Source organism: Taudactylus pleione, unplaced genomic scaffold (genome assembly GCF_031769625.1).
Source record: "Taudactylus pleione unplaced genomic scaffold, aTauple2 ptg000093l, whole genome shotgun sequence".
In the NCBI taxonomy this organism is placed as follows: Eukaryota; Metazoa; Chordata; class Amphibia; order Anura; family Myobatrachidae; genus Taudactylus; species Taudactylus pleione.
The window spans coordinates 14,569,175-14,593,641 of record NW_028284495.1 but is presented as its reverse complement, the minus strand read 5'-3'; the positions used below and the strand labels follow the sequence as shown (position 1 = coordinate 14,593,641).

The following is a 24,467-nucleotide window of genomic DNA, read 5'->3' as shown; positions in this document are numbered from 1 at the left end:
TGAATGTAACAACTCCAACTGAGCCTGTGAGTGCGAAGGACACTAGATTAAGAATCCACATCTGCGGATGAAACTGTAGCAAATATGCAGCACACCATGCAAAAATGTCTTGGATCCTTGGAAGAGGAGTCAAACACAGCTGTAAAGAAAATGATAGGGCCAAAACCTGTAAGGTCACGAGAGAGTCAGCAGCCGGCCTCCCAACCTTTCAGAAGGAAGGCTAAGAAATGCGAAAGGCAAAACCTTGTAATAGTTACACCACAACAGGTAGAGTTTCAAAACCCGGAGGTAAGCGCCAGATTGAAACAAAGTCCGGGCTTGCAGCCTAGTACGGACCACGAGAGAGAAAGACCTGCAGCGTCATTCCTACCAGGCCCAGAAGTCCAGGTGCGAAAACCAACAGATGAAGCCCCCCGGTAGAAAAGAGCCTAGTTGTAGCAGGTCTGGACAAAGTAAAAGAGTTAGAGATGGAGAGGGAGAGAACTGCCCTTGGAGAAACATTGTTTTGCTGAGGAAGTTTAATGTCCCACTACCGGCACGACTACCACTGAGGGACGGAAGAAAGGTTTCCGGTCTGGAAAGACTACAGTATCGCTGCCGTGCACTTTTGCCTGCCCGAAGACGTACCTATGCCATCACCTGCGACCAGCCCGTAAGGACGGAAAGGGCCCTTCAGAACAATGGCTTGGAGCTCAAGCCTATCAAACAGCCGAGCCGTTGCAGATGGTGACCCAAGGCCCCAAAGAAACTTCACGGCACCTCAGCCCAGGAGACTCGCGGCCGTGGCCACAATGAGCCCATCCAGAAGGACCTGGAGGAGAAGAATGGAAAACCTCCAATGAAGAGTGATGGTGATGCTGTACAGAATGGGAACGGAGACTATAGGGATGCCGAGCAACCCTGTCAAGTTTGGAGAATTACACACTGGGACTCCTGTAAGCAGAACCTGGTTTACAGAATGTTCAAACCGGTCCATGGATGAGGCACCACCAAAACATTGAGACCAAAGTCAGTAGGGTGCCTGCACTGCCCGCCACAAGACAACACCCCATGAGAGAGGTGTCGAAGGCCACCCCCAGAATTGAAGGCTCAGACATTGAAGCAAGGAAGACCTTGCAAAAGTCGGGACACAGCCCTGATCCGAAAGTACTTAAAACAAGTGACATAAGAAGGTCCATAACTCTGAAGCAGAGGTATCCTACACAAGCAGAACCTCCGAAGAAAGCAAATTGTGATACCTGCTGTGCGCATTAGGCGTGGCAGCACCTACCATATTGTGGTGCAAACACATGGAGCCAGGGCTCTACCGAACAGTAGGGCACGGAATAGACAAGGAACAGAGTCACTTACTCACTTAGGAAACAGGACGACTTGCCTCAAATGGAATCTGAAGACGCGCGTTCCAGACGTGTAGCGAGGAAGTGTTGGCCTCCATGCTGTGGATCCCGGATCTGAGAGAGTTTATGCGAACTGAACAACCCACCTCTTGGTGCAAAAGGCACAGAGACCACAGCGTCCAGAATGAGCCGGTCGGCCTGCAAACAAGGAAGGAGGTAGAACCCCAGTTTCATACCTGCGGCGGAACTGGAGTAAACATGCCGGCTGAAAGGAGTGGGATGAGTGCCTGACCCAATTGTGAGAAAAAAACCATGAGAAGCGCCGTGGTGGCGGACCTCCGAGGTCCCGGATGGAACCATAGTGAGATATCACACACCTAGCTGGCTGAAGAAGTCACCAAAACAGTCGCTGACCCCAAGCAACTGCCATACCACGTGCAAGCAAACAGGGTAGAGAGAGATAATGCGTTAGGCCTTAGGCTTCTTTGGAGCTGGGTCCCCAGAATGGAGATTGTCACTAGACATTCTGCCCCTGGAAAATGATCTCCTGCTGGGGAAGAAGCGGCTTGCGTCAAACTGCCCTTCCAAGGACGCACCACATCAAAGTAGGAACGAAAGCCTTGCAATGCGGACCTCGCCACAATGGATAGCCACCGACAGAGAAAGTCCTTACCAAACTGAAGATAGCGTAAGGAACAATCCAGTAATGAATGTGTATGCGAAGAGTAGAGCCAAAGGGCCATTCAAGCCAAACCAACCATAGCCGACAACCCGGAAGCTAGCTGTGCAAAGGAATCCCAGGGTGAATCACTGTGAAGCCCTATGACGAAGACTGTAGCCATAGTGACCCCAGCTCACGCCACCCATGTCAGGGCACGCCAAGGCCGGATAACGACACCAGAACCTATCAAACCAGACCAGGGACAATTCTCCAAGGTCTAGCTAGTGGATCCCTACTGGATGCTGAGGTGTGCCCAGGAAGGGGCGTGTGGTGGTCTAAACTGCTACCGCAGTGACCACAGTGGGAGGCTCTTCCCTGTGTATACTCAAGCCGCTGGAAGCAACTGCGTAAGGAACAGAGTCCTCTGAATCCAGCATCTCCTAAGCCTCCCTGATGAGACAGGAGAGATGCGCTGAAGGGAAAGTAATGATTTTGCTTCGTCAACGCTTGGACAGACCCAGAACTAAACCGCCTATGCAGTAGCAATGAGGTGAAAAAGACAGCAGGTAATATTCCATCGGGACAGCGCAAGTCTGCACAAGGTCATTCCTTTGTGAAAATGCTAATGGTGCCCTGGGAGGAAGAACACGCCTCCACCGGCACCTCGCACAGCAGAGGAGTCCTGCAAGAAACCGCGTCAAAATAGAGGAACCTGACATAAGTTGTGATGCCGCATGCTGCAAAGTCTGGAGCCAGAGCAGGACATACCTAGGCTAGGAACCTAACTCTATAGAGGGAACAAAACCTGTGCCTGAGATGAGGGAACATACAAGCCTGAACTTGGTCTCCCTGTGAAGCACCACCAGCTGCCCTAGGGCGCACCCGACATGCTGAGAGCCCCAGCCCACGCAGGTCCCACCTTGCTGGATGCAGCTTCCCAGATGACTACGCGTCATTAGGTCCTAAACCCACAAGGTCTCCGAGGGCAACTGCTTGTTAACCCACGCATGGGAGTAAACAGCACCCAAAATACAGAAAAATCCCTGCATACAAACTCCACACAGTTAGGGTTGTAGCAAGAATCGAACCCATGACCGCAGTGCGGTGAGGCAACAATGCTAACCATTATGCAGTCATTGTCAGGGTAGCGGATAGATTATTCAGTAGATGTACCCAGATTTAATCAGTTACTGTCCACTAGCTATATGGACAAAGAGGGGGAATATAAACCTGTGGTGATTCAGATAGGGGACACATCAGATATTAAACTGTTACGAATAGATACTACACTTTATCTTTGACAACATGCATAGCTTTTCGGTCTTTTGGCTGAGTCCCCCAATTCAGGAACACCTGACAGCAGGTGTGCATCTAATCAAAACAGGTACCTGAAAACAATGTTACAAAGGCAGCTAATACAGCAACAAGGGTACTTAGCCTTCCAGGAGATCAACACCGCAGCTGCCTGGGAGAGGATGTGTAGAGCAGGCGAATGTAGCAGTCCCGGCTGAGGGATATCATCCATGCATTCCCTGCTGTCCCCGCTGACTGTACCGCTGCAGGAGGGGGGAGAGCAGCGATGGAAGCCCCGCCCCCTCCAATCTCCCGGGCCACCGATTACTTCCCTGTGTGATGGGAAAACTCTGGTTAAGCCCAGCTGATCCAGGCAGTCTGTGGCATGTGCGCTACTCCTGCATCTGTGTGTGGGGAGCCGCTGCCAAAACAAGCCCGGCAACGTGTAGTGTACAAGGGAGGCCAGCAGCTACAGGCTCCACCACCTAAAACCGTGGCCGCACTCAAGTGCTACTCCCCCTGCCTGGGAAAAGCACTTTTAAAGCTCCAACCAAGCTGTCTGAGGTGCGCACTCCCACAATGGAGCTGTCCTCATCAGACCCGGCAAGATGGCGCCACCATCTGGGACAGCACTGCTGCCCTGCACACTCTAAAAGGGTGCGAGCGCGCAACTGTCCCCGGGTCTAGGTGGTATCTCCGAGTGGCCAAAGTGCTCTGTGGGGGGGTCCAGCCAGCACATGCACACCCCCCCCCCCCCCCGCAGCTGCATATTGGCGAGCTGTGCCCCAGCCAGAGCCGGCCCTAGCCATTTTGGTGCCCTAGGCAAAATTTTGACTGGTGCCCCCTGGCAGATAATCTCACCACCCATCTTAAACCAGGTAGACTATGTCTAGTGTGCCCGACCTCGACAGCGAATGGACCCGGCCTCCGCAAGTGCATTACACACTTGCAGATGCTGGCAGTGACAAAGCGACAGCGGGGTGCCATGCTGCATTCGGCAGCATGGCCCTCCCTAACTAAATAAAATAACTAACATTGCTACTAACACATGCCGATCAGCAGCGTGCGTTCCACAGCGGGTCAGGATACCTCCCCCACGTGGAGCACGCATATGACCCAAATTAGAACCAATATATAATCCTACTTCCTCTGTATTGAGCGCACAGGTTCACACACCCAGTCAGCGGCACCATGCGTTCCATAACTAACACAGAAGCGTGGCATATGCGACAGCCTCCAACGCACCAGCCCGCCCATCTAATCAGCGGTGTGGTGCATTCAACCGCCAAAAAGCACCTAGGTGAACACATCAATTACAAATACAGAAATATAGGAAAGTAAACTGCTGTAAATTCACACGTACACCCATAGAATACCAGAATCCATACTAAATATACTCGTATAGGGAAAGTCAGATCAGGCCACAAAATACATATAGAAGAAAAGCAAGATCCATTGTAATATTAAAAACTAAGATCCACATAAATAGCTTTGAAAACGTCTGGAATGGGGAAGCAAAGGGCAGGGTAGGCTGGACCGGGGGGGTGGGGGTGGGGGGGACTAGGGAGGGACATGATAGGGAACGCTCTGGGTGGTCAGAGGGAAACGAAGGCTGCACCAGGGGGCACATGGCACAGGAGTATGTATATAATGGAGAGGGATTGGAGCTGGCCACAAGCTGGTTGCAGTCGTAGACCGGCAGCCAATTTCACCTGGAAGATGCAAAACTACAGTAGGAAAGAAGCAAAGTGGGGACTGCAGAGGGTAGAGGAACGTACAGTTTTTGGAGACAAATGGAATTTATTCGGCCTACAATTTACTTACACATCATACCTTGCAAACTACTAGCAGGACTGGTCCAATACACAATCATGGACATAAATGTATATCCCAAATATTAACCAACACCACTGACAGGAAACATTTCTGTCTTGGGTTTCAGACATTGAGTTCCTACTGAAAAGGCAAACCGCTTCAGTCCCATTGCTCCCAGACTTCAGATTTACAATGGGTACTTGATCACAGTTCCAATAAACTGTTTGGTTCCAGGCTTCATTAACTCACCAGAAGTCCTCAACACCATAGTCTCAGGCAGGCTAGTCGAAAGGTTTGTCCGCATGATTTGGCCCAGCTGTAACATTGCAGACATGAACCGGGCAGTCATCCAGTAACTCATGACATGAAAAGAGAGCCCCAGCATTTTCAATATGATGCCGGCTGAGAGCCAATGACAGCTCGCAGACCGGCAACCAATCAGGAATGTCTGCTCCTGATTCAGCCAATCAGGAGTGACTGCCAGTCCGCGAGCTGTCAATATTAGTCTTACTAAAAAAAAAAAAAAAAAACCACTTGATATAGCCCACCACATGGTTGTAACTTACATGTCAACAACCAATGTGATCATAGTGACTGCAGAGCTGCAAGCACACAGACTGGATGCAGCTGGCCTGACTGCGGCGGTGGTCGGTTCCACTTCCTGGCCTGCTGAGCTGCTCCTCAGTAGATGGATGTCGCAGCGGCAGGCCAGGGACACAGGGAGGAGGTACGGCGCATCCGCGGCGCCTGGCGCATATCGCGTCATGACGTCACTACACATGACGCCCCCCCCTTGTCGCCGGGCCTGGCCGTCGGGGAGGGCAGCGGTACATGGCGAGGACAGCGGGTGGCAGCAGCACATGGCGGGGACAGTGGCCGGAAGGGGGGCAGCGGCTATAGGTGAGGGCAGCGGCACATGGTGGGGGCAGCGACCGGAAGGGGGGCAGAGGCAGAGCCCTGGAATGCCCCTAGGCATTCCAGTCGCCCTAGGCATGTGCTTATAATGCCTAGGGCCGGCTTTGGCCCCAGCTCCCGCCCGCACTCACGCTGTGCACTGCTACAAGCAGCGCACAACACCCAACTGGAAGTAAGACAAAAAATTAAAAGAGTACAGTAAAAACAACTATACTACAGAAGGGCTGTATAACTCCCAACTCCCACTCCCGTCCTCAGGTACTTAATGAAGACCGGAATTATGGGATTCCAGGGGGAGGAGCATAGGATTTAAAGCTACAGTGTTATTAAGTACCAGCTCCAGCCCCACCTACAATCCCCAAGGTCCAGTGTCCCCCAGCCTTGATGAAGGAGAAATATTTACCCAACTAAGTTTTTTAATCGAAAGTGCTTATCCGTCAATATTCAACAGCTGCATCTTACCTCTGTATTGACCTTGGTAGCCACTGAAAGGGGTAAACTGAACACAGGGATGGTTCTAGGGGTGAGCTAACAGGGCCGTCGCCGACCCTTGGAGGGCGCCACTGAGTCCCCATTTAAAAAAAAAAAATATATAAAAATTTCTCTAAAAGAGACATTGTCCCAGGGCAGATAGGGGGACATAGGACTGGCAGTGGCCCAATCAGGTTACCTGCTGGCAGTTACACCATCCACCCGTGCAGCAGGATCCGGATCTGCTTCCTGCAGGAACTTCCTGTGGTTACTCCAGTGCTGCTGCCCATGTGGAGCAGGCACTATCAGCGGTCAGGTAACAAGTTGCTGCTGTGCTGTGTTACACACAACAGTCTCCTGTAGCCCCGGGTGCCGGTGTGAGTGACTTAATGCGGGGACACCAGGCTGTACTATACCGGCAGCAGTAGCATAGTCTGATGACCCTTCCACTGCAGTATTACTGCTGGTGCGTATGGAGTCTTCAGTACAGTATGTGCACTAACTAGGTACACAACTTCCTGTATGCGCTCTGTTCTCATACACACTAGTGGTGTCTTATTTCAGATGGATGCGCTAAAATCCCAGAAGCTCTTATATACAGCCAATACATAAGTGTTGTTAATATATACATAATGTGCTATAAAACCATTGAGTTCTGTTGCACATGTAATAATTATTTAGGTGACATGTGCATGTCATCTAAACAATTACTACATGTGCAAGTGCAACCTACATAAATGTCAATGTGCATGATATACAAGTATAGTAAACACATAGGACACCTCACTATTATATATTGAAGGGGTCCTCCTATACTATATGTAATGATTTAGGTGATATATATTGCAGGTAACCTATGTGTTTGTTACTCATATCATGCATACTGATATTTGTGTAGGTTGTACTTGCATTGGGGATGTTCCGCAAGAACATGCCCCCTCGATCGGTCATGCCCCCTTTCCGGAACTCCATCTAGAAAAAACATTTTTTGGGGAGGGGTTGGGTGGGATGGGCAACTGGGAACTTTCGCCCTGAGCTCCACAATGTCTAGAATCGGCCCTGACTGAACAACAAGAGATATGGTAAGAACTTACCTTTGTTATCTCTGTTTCTACGAAGTCCATAGGGTTGACCTTGGGGTATAGCTGGATCTGGATCCATGGGCACCACGCAGTTAAAGCTTTGCTGCTCCCAGGATGCACTTGGGTCCGTCCTCCTCTATACCCCGCCCCCGGCCACAGGCACCTCAGTTGGTAAGCAGCTAAGGCCGGAGGAGGAGACTAAACAGAGAGAAGGAAGACTGGAACACACAAGAAACCATACTCACAGAAATGGGAGACGGAAAACCGGTGACCAGCCACACAGCCCATTTGAAGCCAGGTGCGTCAGGGCGGGCGCCCTGTGGACCTTATGGACTTCGTAGAAACAGAGATAAAGGTAAGTTCTTACCATATCTCTTGTTTTCTACTTCAGGGTCCATAGGGGGTCCACAGGGTTGACCTTGGGGATGTCCCAAAGCAGTTCAACTAAGGGCGGGGACGCTCCTGTGCTGAAAGGAGTACCCGGCGCCCAAAGGATGCATCCTGAGAGGCGAAGGTGTCAAACGCATAGAACCTCAAAAACGTCTGAATTGAAGACCAAGTGGCCGCCTTACACAGCTGAACAGCGGAGGCGCCACGTCTAGCAACCCACAGAACGAGTGGAATGAGCCTTAACAGAGGCTGGCACAGGTAAACCCTCCTGTGCATAAGCCTCACAAATAACGGAACGAAGCCAACGGGCTAACGTTTGCTTGTTGGCAGGCCAACCCCTCTTGTGAAAACCGAAGAGGACAAACAAAGAATCCGACTTCCTAACCGAAGCAGTCCGATCCACATAGATTCTAAGTGCCCGGACTACATCTAAGGAAGCCTCACCAGCTGAAAGATCAGGTGACTGAAAAGCTGGCACAACAAGTTCCTGATTAATGTGGAACTTCGAGACCACTTTGGGCAAAAACTCAGGACGAGTGCGGAGCACCGCTCTGTCCTGATGAAAAATCAGAAAAGGGGGGCGACAGGAAAGCACCCCCAACTCTGACACCCTCCTAGCAGAAGCAATTGCTAGGAGAAAAACGGTCTTGAACGTCAGCCACTTGAGGTCCACCACCTCAAGAGGCTCAAAAGGATGACCCTGCAAGACCCGTAGCACCACCGCCAAGTCCCAAGGAGCCACAGGAGGCACGAAGGGAGGCTGTATCCTGAGAACACCCTGGAAAAAGGTGTGAACATCCGGTAGTGTAGCAATCAGTCGCTGAAACCACACGGCCAAAGCAGACACATGAACCTTCAGAGAGGCTAGGCGTAAGCAGAGGTCCAAACCTGATTGAAGGAACTCCAAGATTCTGGAAACCCGGAACACCTGAGGATCATAGTTTCTGGATTCACACCACTGAAAGTAAGTGCGCCACACCCTGTGGTAAATCCATGCGGAGGCAGGCTTGCGTGCCCTAAGCATGGTACCAATGACTGAACTGGAGAAACCCCTAGACCTCAAGACGGCTGTCTCAAGAGCCACGCCGTCAAAGACAGCCGACCCAGATCCGGGTAAAGGCAGGGCCCTTGAGACGACAGGTCCCGACGCTGAGGAAGAAGGTACAGAGCGTCGATGGAGAGACACCTCAGATCGGAGTACCAAGGACGTCTGGGCCACGCCGGAGCAACCAGCACGAGCGTGCTGCCGTCCTGCTTGAATTTCCGCAGAACCCGAGGAAGTAAGGATATCGGAGGAAACAGATACGCCAGGTGAAACGTCCATTTCACCGACAGCACGTCTACCAGACTGGCGCCTGCGTCTCTTGTCCTTGACCCGTAAACGGGCAACTTGTGATTGTGACGGGAGGCCATCAAGTCCAGCTCCGGCAGCCCCCACCTGTCCACGAGTAGCTGAAATACCTCTGGGTGAAGCGACCATTCCCCGGGATGCACGTCGTGACGGCTGAGGAAGTCCGCCTCCCAATTGAGGACTCCGGGAATGAAGACTGCCGAGATCGCTGGAATGTGACACTCCGCCCAAGCAAGGATGCGAGACACCTCCGACATTGCTGCCCGACTTCGAGTTCCTCCTTGGTGGTTGATATACGCCACCGTGGTGGCGTTGTCGGACTGCACCTGAACCGACCGTCCGTAAAGAGCGGGACCGGACGACTGCAGGGCCCGATAAACCGCCCGCAGTTCCAGAATGTTGATGGGAAGAAGAGCTTCTTCCGCAGACCAACGACCCTGAAGTGACAACGAGCCGGTCACTGCCCCCCAACCCCGAAGACTGGCATCAGTCGTGAGCAGGACCCAGTCCGGGATCCAAAAGGGACGCTCCTCGATCAGATGAGCTGTCTGAAGCCACCAAACCAAAGACTGCCGAACCTCCGAGGACAACACCAGCAACTGAGAGCGGATCCGGTGAGGTAACCCGTTCCATTCCGATAGAATCAGCCCCTGCAGAGGCCGGGAATGGAACTGGGCAAATTCCACCATGTCGAATGTTGACACCATGGAGCCCAAAACCCTCATAGCCGAATGGACCGACAGGCGGCAACTGCTCAGGCAACTGTGTATCCTCAGCTGCAGGGAGGAGACCTTCTCCGGGGTCAGGAAGATCCTTTGCTGCCGAGAATCCAGCAGGGCTCCCAAATGAACCATCCGCTGAGATGGAATCAGGGAGGACTTTTTCCAATTTATCAGCCACCCGTGCGCTTGCAGGCAAGCGACCGTCAAGTGGAGATGATGAAGCAGTACCTCCGGGGAACTCGCCAGCAACAGGAGGTCGTCCAGATACGGTAGTAGCCGTACATTCTGGTTCCGAAGATGTGCGGCCATGACCGCCATAATCTTCGTGAACACCCTCGGTGCCGTGGAGAGACCAAAGGGTAGCGCCCGGAACTGGTAATGGTGTTGAAGGATAGCGAACCTCAGATACCGCTGGTGCGAAGGTGCTATCGGAACATGGAGGTAGGCGTCCTGGATATCCAGGGACACCATGTAATCCCCCGGTTCCATCGCCAGAATGATGGAACGTAACGTTTCCATCCTGAACTTGGGAACTCTGAGGAATTTGTTCAGAGACTTCAAGTTGAGGATAGGGCGATGAGAACCATTGGGTTTCCGCACCAGAAACAGAATAGAACCCCGTCCCTCGTTGTAATTGAGGAACGGGAACAATGACCCCTGCTGTCAGCAAGGACTCTATAGCTTCCTGAATCTGTAAAGACTTGGTCATATCCTGAGAAGGACTCGTGCAGAAAAAAACTGGTGGGGCCGAAAAGACAGGGCGTACCCCTGGGAGACCACTTCTCGAACCCAGGCATCCGTGGTGGTATTGTGCCAGCACTGGGCAAATAGAAGTAGTCGGCCTCCCACTCTGGGGTCCCCCAGAGGGAGGCCCGTCCCATCAGGCAGAAGGTTTATCTTCCTGCTTGGAAGAAGGGCGCCTGGCACTCCAGGGCTGCTTCTTGGGCTTAGAAGCGGCCTTGGTCGTCGACTGCCTCGGGAAGGACTGACCTTTTGCCTTGCCCTGAACCCGAAAGGACCGAAAAGCAGAGCTCCGTACCTTGGTAGGAGCAGAAGCCGAAGGGAGGAAGGCTGATTTAGACTTAGCCAGAGTGTCCACAATTTTGTCCAAGTCTGGACCAAAAAGCAACTCCCCATTAAAAGGTAAGGCCTCCAGTCCCTTTTTAGAGTCAGCGTCAGCTCTCCAAGACCTCGGCGACAAGGACCGACGCGCCGACACAGCTGCAGCCGACACCCGAGAGGTTAGCAGGCTTGCGTCTAACGATGCTTCCTCAATGTAGGAAGCCGCATCCCTCATTTGACCTATCAACGCTCTCTGGATCTCCGGAGCATCTTCCGGAAAGGTATCCTCCAAAGCATTGGCCCAGCTCTCGATGGCCTTAGCCACCCAAGAGATGGCCATGGACGGACGGGCCACCGCCCCCGAGAGAGAGTAGATAGACTTCAAACAAGTCTCCTCCTCCCTGAAGGATCCCACGGACAGGAAGGTGATCGACGGCAAAGGCAGCGTAGTGCTTTTAATTAAGCGGGTAACGTGGGAATCCACCGCTGGAGGAGTTTCCCACTTCCTGCAATGAGCCTCCGGAAACGGATAGTTCGAAGCCAACAGCTTCTGCGGTTGGAACCTCTTGCTGGGCAACTGCCAGGCCCCTGCCATATGATCCGTCAATTGATCGGACAGGGGAAAAACAGTCAAAGCTACCTTGGCCTTTTTAAAATTTGGGTATTTTGACCTGGGGGCGGGCACATCCTCCTCAATGTGAAAGATGGCCCGCACCGCCCTAACCAATGCCGGCATATTAATGGAAGACTTAGCCTCCATCTCCTGGGCCCCGGCATCAGAGTCAGAGTCTTCATGGATCTCCCCGTCATCCGAAGACACGTCCGTGTCCGTGAACTGAGCCGCCAGTGAAGCCGGAACGGAACGCTTGGACGCCCGTGGGGGCAAATCACTGTGCAACATATGTTGAAAAGCCGATGACGAAGCCGCCAGACTCTGAACAGAGCTGGAGAGGACGTCCACCCAAGGCGGGGGTACTACCTGAGGATACCCCTGAAAAGGTACCATCGACTGCTGCGGCACCGTGGGGGATTGCACGTATACCGGCAAACCCGCATAAGGACCCACAGTCTGAGATCCGGGAGGAGACTGCACCAGACGAGTCACACCCGGGGAACGGGGCATGGTAGGCTGGAGCAACGCCCTAGAAGGGGCCGCAGTCGGGACCGCAAGTCGGTCCGCGATTGACGCCAGCACTTGCGTAAACATTGCCCACGGAGGATCCTGCGCCACCGGGGGTTTAGAGGGTCCAGGTACCAACTGGCACCGCCCGCACAGACCGTCCTGAGACAAATCTGCCCCGTCAACCCCTGCCGAACAGCGTCGGCAGGACAACAACACAGGAGCCTCGGAGCGCTCATTCCCCTCATCAGACATGACACTTTTTTGCAAAAAAAGTGTCTCACCGAAACAAGGTAAGGCGTATAACACCCACGCACTCCCAAGTATGCAACCCAAACAGCCCACAATATGGTACTGAGGAGCACACCGCAGTATGTGACGGACCTCACAAATACGTAGATTTATATAAGTGAGGTACACAGAAAGAACACCCCTCCCCCACGCACCTGCGGGCCGTAGGGGAAGGAAAGGGATAGGTAAAAAGCTGACAGTAAGTAGAAAATAAGCACAGACAGCAGCACTAGCAAAAAGTCACATACCATGCAGAGAAGTTATACTCACTGCACCTTCCGCTACAATCAACCTCCCAGATTCAGGGCTATAGCGCTGCGAACACTGTCCTTTGCAGGGGGAGAGGTACGCAGGGGGACTGGTCCACTGGAAGCCTGCCTGGGAGCTCTGCGATGCTGCCTGAGGAAGATGGCCGCCGGAGAGCTCTGAGGAGGAGTGGCCAGGAGATAACAGCCCAGCGACGCCAGCACACATGAGAGAAGGCGCGCTGGGCTGAGGGGAGGAGCGCTGAAGCAGGGAAGGCTGCCTCCCCTGCTAGTACTAAACCCCCGGGGAAGGCGGTTCCCCGCCGGTACTTACACCCCGGGGGCCAGCGGACACGCGGGGTATTCCTGAAGAGGAGGAGCCCGCCGCCGCTACTAGCGCCGCCGGTCTGTCCCCAGAGACCGGCGGCATGAAGACTGCATTTTCCCCGCGTGCAGCGCTGCACGCGGCTTACCTGGCCCCTTCAGTCCGGCAGCAGTCCTTGGGTGGTCCCGGAGCCACGCTAGTACTGACTCCGGGGTCCCGCTGCGATCCCCGGATCAGTACCGGCGTCGCAGCGCCAGCGGGGCTGTTGGAGCGGCAGCGTAGACGTCCAGATGGACAGTCTGATGCTGCCGCTCTGAAGACAGTAAAAATAAAATCTTTTTTTTTTTTAAATAAAGAATAAAGCTTAGGGGCTGCTTATGCAGCCCCACTGCGCAGGGTGACCCGACTCCGGCCGGGCACCAACTAAAACTGAGGTGCCTGTGGCCGGGGGCGGGGTATAGAGGAGGATGGACCCAAGTGCATCCTGGGAGCAGCAAAGCTTTAACTGCGTGGTGCCCATGGATCCAGATCCAGCTATACCCCAAGGTCAACCCTGTGGACCCCCTATGGACCCTGAAGTAGAAACAATAAGTTTAACCTCTCCACAGCCCAATTGGAACATTTAGAACTAATTACCAGCCAAACATTACCCAGCTGAATCATTTTAAAGGTCTAGCTCCTGATTTAAGATTTCCTGGCAGCCAAGAGAAACATGGTGGCATGAAAATGGTAAAAATAAAAATCTCCATGTTGATGGCCACATTATAAAGGTTAAAAGAACAATAAACCAGGGAACATGTGCCTCAATCCAGACATTGGCCAGCACAAAACCCAGCAGTTTCTATACGCAAGTAAAACATTGTTGCAAACAGGTGTCATGAATAATTTGGTACCAGGAGCAAATAGTTGCAATTTAAAAAAACAAAACATTTTACCTAATTCTGTCAGAAGAGATAAGAAACCTATTAATAGGGTATTAGTACTTTTACACTACCCTATGTACAAAATGTACATACCCTCGCACGGTCATTATTCATTTCATCATGACTCCGAATCTTCGCATATTCCTGACATATGTGATCTGCCGCCTCATGAGTCAGAACAGGCTTCATCAGTTTAGCAACATGGATGTATTTCCGTATAAACTGCATGCTCACAATCTTTGCTTTGCTGCAGGTAAGATGAGGGGGAAAAGAATACTATTGAAAATTTTGAATAGAAACCATGCGGATAACAGTGATGTTCTGTATAATGTATAAGTCACACAGAAACTGCAGATAAGTAGTGAGCACATACTGTACAGACTCTGAAAGGCACAGACCGCATAATCCCAGTTTATGAAACAAGGGAGTGTAGTTTAGTTATAAGTCCTGCCAATAGCCTTATGGTCAACTTTAAAGTGAAGCATTAATGCTGACAATCGCCAGGGTAAATTCAATCATTACTTCTTCAAAGTTCCCATTTATGGAACAGAGTGGACCAGTTACTCAATTTCATTATGAACCACCAAATAGGTAGTCAATTTAAGAAATTGAAGTGGCTACTAAACCGGAATTTTGGCAATCATGCGATACATAAGATCTCAGATTATTAAACACTCATTAAATTGGTCAGTGTTGTGAAATGCTTTACTTTTTCATATGAAATGGATATAATTTACCCAATGTCAACAAAAAAACAAAACAAAAAAATCCCCAGGTTACAGGACTCAGTCACATACTTTCTGCGTGGGCCATGCAGCAGGTTATCATGCTTCTCATAAATCTGAAGCTCTTGATCAGAGACATCAGAGGCATTTGGATCATCAGTTGCAAAAATCTCAACACTGCACCCAAGAGGCATTGCTGTGTACAAAGCAAAATACAAGTTAATGTGTGACCATTATTTTATTCAAGAAAATAAGTAGTGTACATTATATTTGGTAAACCAAATTCCAGTAAGTATTCCTAAAGTATTAAAAGTTAGATACAGAAAATTGTACTGACTTGTAAAAAAGTCCACTGTATACAGTAATACTGGTACAGTCTAAGGATGAACCAGCAAACAAGTACAAAGTCTAGTCTTGAACGGACATACTGTACTACAACAGCAACTTTATCTGGAAACTTATGAGATCACATCACTGCCTCAAAATCATGTTGATACAGATGAAATGTAATCTCTAGGTATGTTGGCAAATGCAGTAGGTAGGGAGAGGTCTGGAGATAAAAAAAAAAAAGGCACCAAGCATCAGCAAAGGACTGCAATTATCTAAAAGGGCAACTGTACTGTATGCCACATTGCAAAACAAACTAGGATTGCTGACAATATCTACAGAAAGTATTTATACCAGAGGTTCCCGAACACTGTCCTCAAGGCTCAGTTCAGGTTTTAGAGATATCCATGATAACATGTGGTCAACCATGGATTTCTCTAAAAACCTGAACTGTTGGGAAGCCTTGAGGACCGCATTTGGAAACCTGATTTATAGAACATATGAAATAAAGCACACACAGCACGTTGAAGCGGTGCATTTACTCTTGATGCCCTGCAGTATCTCTCTATCAGGGCCGGACTGGCCATTGGGCACCTCTGGCATATACCTGTACGGCCGATGGCTTAAGGACCGGCTCGAGGAGGGGGAAATGAAGAGTCCACCAACCCACAGCTCCGGAATCACTGTAATGTCTCAGAGACGGAAGGGGTGGAGGCAACAATGGGCCGGCGGCTGCTGTGCTGGGCCGGGGAAAAGACGGGGGGTAGCCGCGAAGCCAGCCCCCATGACTAGCGGCACGCCCCTCTGAATGTAACCACGCCCCCTTCACGCGGACCGCCAGGGCTGAAATACAGCTCCACTCCGTCCCTGCTCTCTATAGACATGGGGATGAATGATGCATCACAGTCGGGGTGCAACGCATCCAGCTACCCTTCGCATGCCGGCGTTTGTAACTCCGGTATGCATGAAGAAGATCACTAAGGACAGCGCTCTCTGTTAGAGCTGTACATTGCTCATCAGGGACTTCCGGGTCTATGTCTATGAAGGAGGCACAGGACGCGGGGGATGCTGGGAGAAATCAGATTGAATACCTCTCCGGATAGAGGCCCATAATAATTTATAATATTACACATATATACATACACATCTGTATGTATGTATATACTGCTGCATAACCGTAAACGTCATGTTCTTGTATATGTTGTTTCTATTTATTGAAAAACCAATAAAATACAATGGATTAAAAAAAAAAAAAAAAACAACAGACTTCTATAGGGTAAGAACCGATTCATTCGACAAATCATCATCATCCTTTATTTATATGGCGCCACAAGGGTTCCGCATCGCCTTACACAGTACATAGACAAATAAGCACACAAGAAAACAGTTATTAACAGTACAAACAATGCAGGACAGATACATGATTAATACATTGCTGCATAACACTTCGATAAGCAGCATGGTATCGGCAACCAAGGGTGGGGTACTGTTGTATATTAAAGTATAGTCAAGTGAAGGAGAAGCACATGAGGTAAGAGGGCCCTGCTCGTGACAGCTTACATTCTAAGACAAATGCCATCAAACACGCATTTTGGGGGTTTGACCGCATTTATACCTTTGCTGCATCCCGCTCCAGATGTGCTCATCTCCAGTCCTCAAGTACCACCAACAGGTCATGTTTTGTGGATTTCTTTAATCATGCATAGGTGAGTTAATCTATGTTGCTGGGTCAGTAATTATCCCCCATTTCCACAGGCAAAAATCCTCAAAATAAGACCTGTTGGGAAAATTTGACGGTTGAGGACCAATACTCTAGGCCATGGAGCCTGTAACAGCCTGGATCTATTGATTGCAGCATTGCCACTCACAACAGAGAGGCAGTGCTCAATCATTAAATCCAGGCTGTGAAATGAGCCTTACGCAATTTCACTGTACCGGCAGTGTGTACTTACACGTGCATCGTCTTATCTGATACAAGCATATGCTATTGTCAGGATCAACTATCTAGCTGACAGCTGGCCTAGCGCCATACAGACCCAGGTAGGCTATTGAAATCTCCGTTCAGCTGATGGATGATACCTAATTGGTGAGGGTCACTGGAAGTGTACGTTACCCTTTATCAGTCTGACCATATTGCTGCACATATTTTCATGTATTTCACTGGCTTATAGTGGAAATCCTATCGAGACACAAAAGCTATATATAGCAACCAATCCACTGACCAGCTGCAATTGTTACAAATACTTTTCTTCATAAAGTAATTGAAGGCAGTCAAATCTCCATTGTACGCAGATACTAACTAGCTATTGTTGCACTACCAGAACATACAGCTTGCTGTTCCTGGACTGTACCTTCCAGGATTACTGAAGTTGGTGCTTGGACTGTATTTAACACATTCATGAGACATGCTGTCTTTTCATCACTGTGAATGTCCTGACCGTAAGAAATAGAAGATAACTTGTCACAGGTTAAATGACTGAATAAGAAAACATTGAGAACGGAGACTTTAGTGTCTATTGACTATCGTGTTGGTGACGTTCTTAGTTTGTTCTAAATTAATTAATGTGCGTTACGCTCAGTAACCTAGAGAATCACTAACATTTTTATTTTATTGGTACAGGAAAAGAAAATTCTATGTAGGCTATAGTATAGTAGCCTTGATATCAAGTAAATTCTAAATTGTTTGAGAAATTATATTGTATAAATATTCTCTGGAGATATCATCAGCGCGTCTAGTTTTTTCTATTTTATTGAAGATATCTGAAAGACCACATTAGCTGTTCTGACATCTTATGACTACATAGGGCCCAGCAATACCCAGCTGCTCTGTTTTCTAGCTGAACAGACTGATCTATCAAACTTGTCAACTTACAGGTGCACAGGACACTAATTCTGTAATCAGACAATGCAGCCTAGTGGGAAGTTCAGCCTGTGTATGGTCAGAATTATGCATCACCTCTCGGCTAAGTGGTTAGACAGTGGAGACATATGATGTATGTTGCAGACCTGTAGTTTGCATTAACAATCTCCTTTAATTAACCCCAATAAAAAAAAAAAATCAGAGCACCAATAGCACCGCATACCATATCCATCCTGTTCCCCAGGGGTCCTGTATCTGTGCATTCGCAGGACATGGTCTGCAATTTCATGATCATTGTCTGCATCCATTTGGTCCAACACAATAAAAAGCAAATCAAATCTCGAAAGCAGAGAATCTTGTAAGCCAATATTTTCCATTGGCGTCCGAAACTGATCATACTGTTGATACAAAAAAAATAAATAAATGAGTTAAGATATTATGCACAAAGAACCTGAAATGAATGAAGTGACCATGATTAGATGGGAAGTAGGAAGGGGGATTCTGCTCAGTACAGCAAAGGACATTTGCAGCAAACCTCATTCTATCCATCAGTTACTTTCTTCCATGTTTCTGCAAGACCTCGCCTCCATTTCATAATCTGCAACTTTAATAAAGCCTGCAAGTAGTCTACAACACACAGAGGAGCTCAGAACTTCAAAAATAAATATGTACCAACATGAAACCGTTTTGTGTTAGGGAAAAATATTAAAGGGTTTAGAGATTTTTTTTTTTATATACACTGTTCAATAAAATAAAGGGAAGACTAAAATAACACATCCTAGATCTGAATGAATTAAATATTCTTATTAAATACTTTGTTCTTTACATAGATGAATGTGCCAACACCAAAATCACACAAAAATGATTGGAAATCAAATTTATTAACCCATGCAGGTCTGGTTTTGGAGCACACAAAATTAAAGTGGAAAAACACGCTACAGGCTGCTCCAACTTTGATGTAATGTCCTTAAAACAAGTCAAACTGAGGCTCAGTAGTGTGTGTGGCCTCCACGTGCCTGTATGAGCTCCCTACAACGCCTGGGCATGCTCCTGATGAGGTGGCGGATGGACTCCTGAGGGATCTCCTCCCAGACCTGGACTAAAGCATCTGCCAACTCCTGGACAGTCTGTGGTGCAACGTGGCGTTGGTGAATGGAGCAAGACATGACGTCCCAGATGTGCTCAATTGGATTAAGGTCTGGGGAACGGGCAGGCCAGTCCATAGCATCAATGCCTTAGTCTTGCAGGAACTGCTCACACACTCGAGCCACATGAGGTCTAGCATTGTCTTGCATTAGGAGGAACCCAGGGCCAACCGCACCAGCATATGGTCTCACAAGGGGTCTGAGGATCTCATCTCGGTACCTAATGGCAGTCAGGCTACCTCTAGCGAGCACATGGAGGGCTGTGCGGCCCCCCAAAGAAATGCCACCCCACACCATTACTGACCCACTGCCAAACCGGTCATGCTGGAGGATGTTGCAGGCAGCAGAACGTTCTCCTTGACGTCTCCAGACTGTCACGTCTGTCACATGTGCTCAGTGTGAACCTGCTTTCATCTGTGAAGAGCACAGGGCGTCAGTGGCGAATTTGCCAATCTTTGTGTTCTCTGGCAAATGCCAAACGTCCTACACGGTGTTGGGCTGTAAGCACAACCCCGACCTGTGGAAGTCAGGCCCTCATACCACCCTCATGGAGTCTGTTTCTGACTGTTTGAGCAGACACATGCACATTTGTGGCCTGCTGGAGGTCATTTTGCAGGGCTCTGGCAGTGCTCCTCCTGTTCCTCCTTGCACAAAGGCGGAGATAGCGGTCCTGCTGCTGGGTTGTTGCCCTCATACAGCCTCCTCCATGTCTCCTGATTTACTGGCCTGTCTCTTGGTAGCGCCTCCATGCTCTGGACACTACGCTGACAGACACAGCAAACCTTCTTGCCATAGTTCCCATTGATGTGCCATCCTGGATGAGTTGCACTACCTGAGCCACTTGTGTGGGTTGTAGACTCCGTCTCATGCTACCACTATAGTGAAAGCACCGCCAGCATTCAAAAGTGACCAAAATATCAGACAAAGAGCATAGGAACTGAGAAGTGGTTTGTGGTCACCACCTGCAAAACCACTCCTTTTGGGGGTGTCTTGCTAATTGCCTATAATTTCCACCTGTTGTCTATTCCATTTGCACAACAGCATGTGAAATTGATGGTCAATCAATGTTGCTTCCTAAGTGGACAGTTTGTTTTCACAGAAGTGTGAATGACTTGGAGTTACATTGTGTTGTTTAAGTGTTCCCTGTATTTTTTTGAGCAGTGTATGTATGTATGTATGTATGCATACATACACACACACACACACACACACACAGTACATACACACACACCTCATACATACAGTGGCCTTTCACCTGTAATTCTGCACTGAAGTGTTTATAGTTCCAGTTATTAGATATAGGTGAGGGAACCTGAAGCTTTAGAGACTATAGTCTGTAGTTTGTGTTTTGTAGGTCACAAAATTAGGGCCGTATTCAATTAGCGGCGAAAAGCAGTTTTTTGCATACAATTATCGCGGGTGACATAATTTCGCCAGTCTGAAAGTTTCAATTCCAAATAGTTTTCGCGTGCACGAAAACACAATGCAATGTAATAGGCGAAAAAGTTTTGCCTATGAATAGGTGTCGAAAAAGTGCAGAATTGAGGTTTTGGAATGCAAACTTCGGAAAACTCCCCTGCACCCTTGGGACAGTCCCCCAAAGGTAAACTGCATCAAAAAAAAAAAAATAATAAGTTTAAAAATACTTTAGATCACCCCAAAAAAGTACTTTCATTTTGGGGGCGAAAAGGTCCAAAGTTGAGGGACAAACTTAAACTAGCTAAATAGACTCCAGGAGGATCCCCAAGTATGCCCCAGGTGTTTCTAAGTTTGCAGGTGGATTTTTTAAAACCTCACTTTAGCAACTTTAAAATATGCTAGCACCAATTTTCATGTACCCCAAATTTGCTGGGACTACTTATTTTCTCCAAAAAACACTGCTAAATACTATTCTTCACCACTTATGCAAAGACGCTAAATAGCAGCTATTTCGATCAATGTCAGTGCATCTTTTGGGGAGTGACAGGCTGATTTCCCCAAATCTGACAGCACTTTTCGCATGTTATAGTTTTGCCAGGTCCAGTTTTCGCGGTTTCTAATTGAATACAGGGATAAGCGGGAACGAGCGCGATAATTTTTCGCATTGAAAACCAGCAATATTGGAGAAAAGTTCAGCATGCGAAAATTACAGGACTTTTCGCGGCTAATTGAACAGGCCTCTTCGTGTTAGAACACTACGTATCAAAGTTATGTCAGTTGTTCGAGATTAAGCTCTGTGTAAGTGAAGCTACATGAAACGGTTTGTGGATACAAAGCTGGATGTGTAGCGTACTATAGTATACAATCTACCTGGTGATCATAATCGTTGAGATGCAGATATACTTGCAAAAGTCTGCCACAACTTCCCACTATTAAGAAAACTTGTCCTATGACACATACCCTTCCATAAACCGGATTAGCTGCAGCAAGGACACTACATCGAGCATTCAGTCTTGCGTGAATTCCTGCTTTTGCTATAGTGACTCGACCTTGCTCCATCACTTCATGGATAGCAGTCCTGTCCATGTCAGACATTTTGTCAAACTCATCAATACAGACAACCCCTCTATCAGCCAGCACCATGGCACCAGCCTCCAGACGTCGCTCTCCTAGAAAGCCATAAGAATGGATTTCAGTCATTTTCTTCATTTAGAGAATTACTTTTTAACTTCTGGACAGTCTCATTTCTTAAAATGTGCCCACTTCAGTAGAATGCAATGTCTAGTACAGACAACAAACGGAATGTACTTGCCAGTTTCCTGATCAGTGGTCACTGCTGCTGTTAACCCTACTCCGGAGGAACCCCTACCGGTAGTGGGAATGGCTCTCGGAGCTGTGTGCAACACATATCGCAGCAGCTGAGACTTAGCAACCGATGGATCACCTAGAAATTGAAAGCAAATGTATGTGTATTTACATCAAAATTCCCAGGACCACATGTGGCAATGGGAAAGTCTTAGCCTTTACCTATTAGTAGAACATTGATATCACCTCTTATGCGCGTCCCATTATCCAGGACTTTCTCATTACCACCAAGGAGCATGCACAAAATGGCCTTCTTAATATACTCATGGCCATGAATGCTTGGTGCCAAGGATTTGCTTAACTGGTCAAAAATATCCTGTAACAAATAAAACTTTGAAAACATACAGTTAACATGTTTGTTGCCAATTTTTAGCATTCATTTTAATATTACCTTCGAATGAGCTTTGCAAAATTTCTTAATCTTTGCAACATCGTCACCTGAAAACGTTGGTGCAATTTCTTTGCTCATTGCTTTGACGTTATTAGCCAACAAAATGGTCCTAAATCAACGTAAAAAAAAAAAATATTAAAAAAATTAGTCTGTGCATTTAACCAAAATGACTGATAAAGGATGATGAATCTGAGTCCTTCATATTTGTGCAGATAAATATTCAGTTGAAGTTCATTAATGCCCTCTAGAGTCCATGACCGTGCATACAATGTAGTGTTTTCTAGCATAGAGTGTAAAGCTGCACACAACGTGTCACATGAATGGCTTCCTATACACTAAAACCATACAATGCCAGAATTGTAAACATTATGGGGGAGCTTTATCAAATCTTGGAAAGAGAAAGTGGAGAGAGGTGGTCTATGTACTAAGCCTTGGAGAGAGATAAAGTACCAACCAATCAGCTTATGTCATTTTACAGGCTGTACTTCCATCCACAAGCTTCGATAAATCTCCCCCTATAACTTCAACCACTTAAACAGAATGGCAGCCAGGCTGTGTTTCTATAATATACCTTCAGATTTATAAAGAGATAAAACATATGTATAGAGATGCCACATTGACAGCTGCCTTCTCTTCAGAGTTGAAGAGCTCTTGTGTGACAAAGGAGGCTCATTTCCCCATTTAGAGATCATATATAATTTGACTTTTGTCTAAGTTTTATGTGTGTAAATCACATTTGCTTACTTTGTATGCAAGCCTTTCCCTGCATACGGTTGGGGTACAACATTCTGAAGCTTTCCATATCCGCTGCTCAGTTGCACTATGAGTGTAAAATGGTCATTTGGTTTAGCAATTGATATTAATGGACGGCAATAGCATAACAAGGCAAACAAGAACCACACAACACATGGGATCATTCCTAGCAGATGTTTATAAAAGCTCCAATTCTCCCACATGTCAGGTGTGTCAGGGCATAAATACCACCTAGTGTAAACGTTCAAAGTATGTTTGAAGAGGATTTAAGAGTTGTCTTTATTAGAGATGTGCGGTGCGGTTCAGTCTTCCTGAAAAACGCACACACCCGGACTTTGGAGTTTGGAGTCAAATAGAGTCCCGACCCTGATCTCTTTTGCGGTTGCAAGTAGTACAGAATCGTAGAACATCTATTTAAATAACACATCTTGGGTTTTGAATGCATGTAAACATGTCCATATTACAGCATTTTAACTATTTTAATCAATGTTAAAGTAATTCAAAACAGAATTTGGACCAAAACACTTGGTAGTTTTGCCAAAACCAAAGCTATAATAAAAAATAAATAATCTTTGGGGGAGGAGGGATTTTTGACAAAACACGGGGTTCCACGCACATCTAATATTTATGGAGCAACCATCATTCTTTATCCAGCTGAGCAGAGTGAGTGACAAGCTGTCAGCATTTGGGGGGTGGTGACGGGGGAGTGATCGGAGAAAATGCAGGCGTGCCTGTCAGTTTGAACACAGCTTCCTGGGCATGTATAAATTAGCCACTGAGACGTCATACCCAGCTTGAGGACTCACTGCGTTCAACAAGACATGCAGTTTCTGCGGCAGGTCAGAGCTGCTGTAATTGTACGTGAGGGACCGATGTTACTCGATGTTCCAGATGTATACGCAGGTCTGCAAAGCATTACGGATGTGAGAAAGCGGTAGTGGGCAACTATGCTGGCTGTGCGACGGCTTTGCAATTGCATTAGTTAGCATATTTTCGCAGCAGACCCCCATGCGTAAATGCAGCTGCAAACGCAATAGCGATCCTTACTGAATCAGGCCCAGTATCCCTAGAAAGATTAAGAGTAACTTGCCTGGCATGGTCACACTTTCCAACTCTACCAGGCAGTGCTTTATCTGATCTGGTCGCAATATTCCAACCAGTCAGATAATTATTGTGAGCGGCTGCAGGAAGAGAATCCTCCCATAGCTGCTGCTCTCAGAGGGACCTTCTGGTCACTGTGCTTGCCAGCACCATCTCCCGGGGTCACAGCAGGACCCACCCAGCGGGTGCAGAGATTAGCAATCACTGAAAAGGTAAATTAACCCACCCTCGCCCCTTAAAGTGTACCTGGTGACTGAAGCCGCTGTAAACTAGAAAGTCACGAGGTTTCCAAAGTTGGAAAAAAATATTTTTTGCAAAAAAAAACACCGCATTTTTTATTAAATAGTTTTGGATAAGTTGAAATCGATGCTCATCAAC

The 24,467-nt window shown here is 48.1% G+C and overlaps 1 protein-coding gene across 3 annotated transcripts in view; it reads right to left on the bottom strand.

Moving 5' to 3' along the window:
- LOC148526846 (maternal DNA replication licensing factor mcm3) overlaps window positions 1–24,467 on the bottom strand; it is a 44,921-nt gene that overhangs the window by 6,000 nt on the left and 14,454 nt on the right. For 2 of the 3 annotated variants that reach the window (XM_088469775.1, XM_088469777.1), the window contains exons 6-12: window positions 22,236–22,344; window positions 22,007–22,160; window positions 21,792–21,923; window positions 21,440–21,648; window positions 18,139–18,313; window positions 14,801–14,924; window positions 14,097–14,250 (exon numbers count right to left, since the gene is read on the bottom strand). In XM_088469775.1, coding sequence (XP_088325901.1) covers window positions 14,097–14,250; window positions 14,801–14,924; window positions 18,139–18,313; window positions 21,440–21,648; window positions 21,792–21,923; window positions 22,007–22,160; window positions 22,236–22,344 — 1,057 coding nt within the window. The remainder of the gene's footprint in view (window positions 1–14,096; window positions 14,251–14,800; window positions 14,925–18,138; window positions 18,314–21,439; window positions 21,649–21,791; window positions 21,924–22,006; window positions 22,161–22,235; window positions 22,345–24,467) is intronic. The other variant, XM_088469776.1, reaches the window with a different exon arrangement.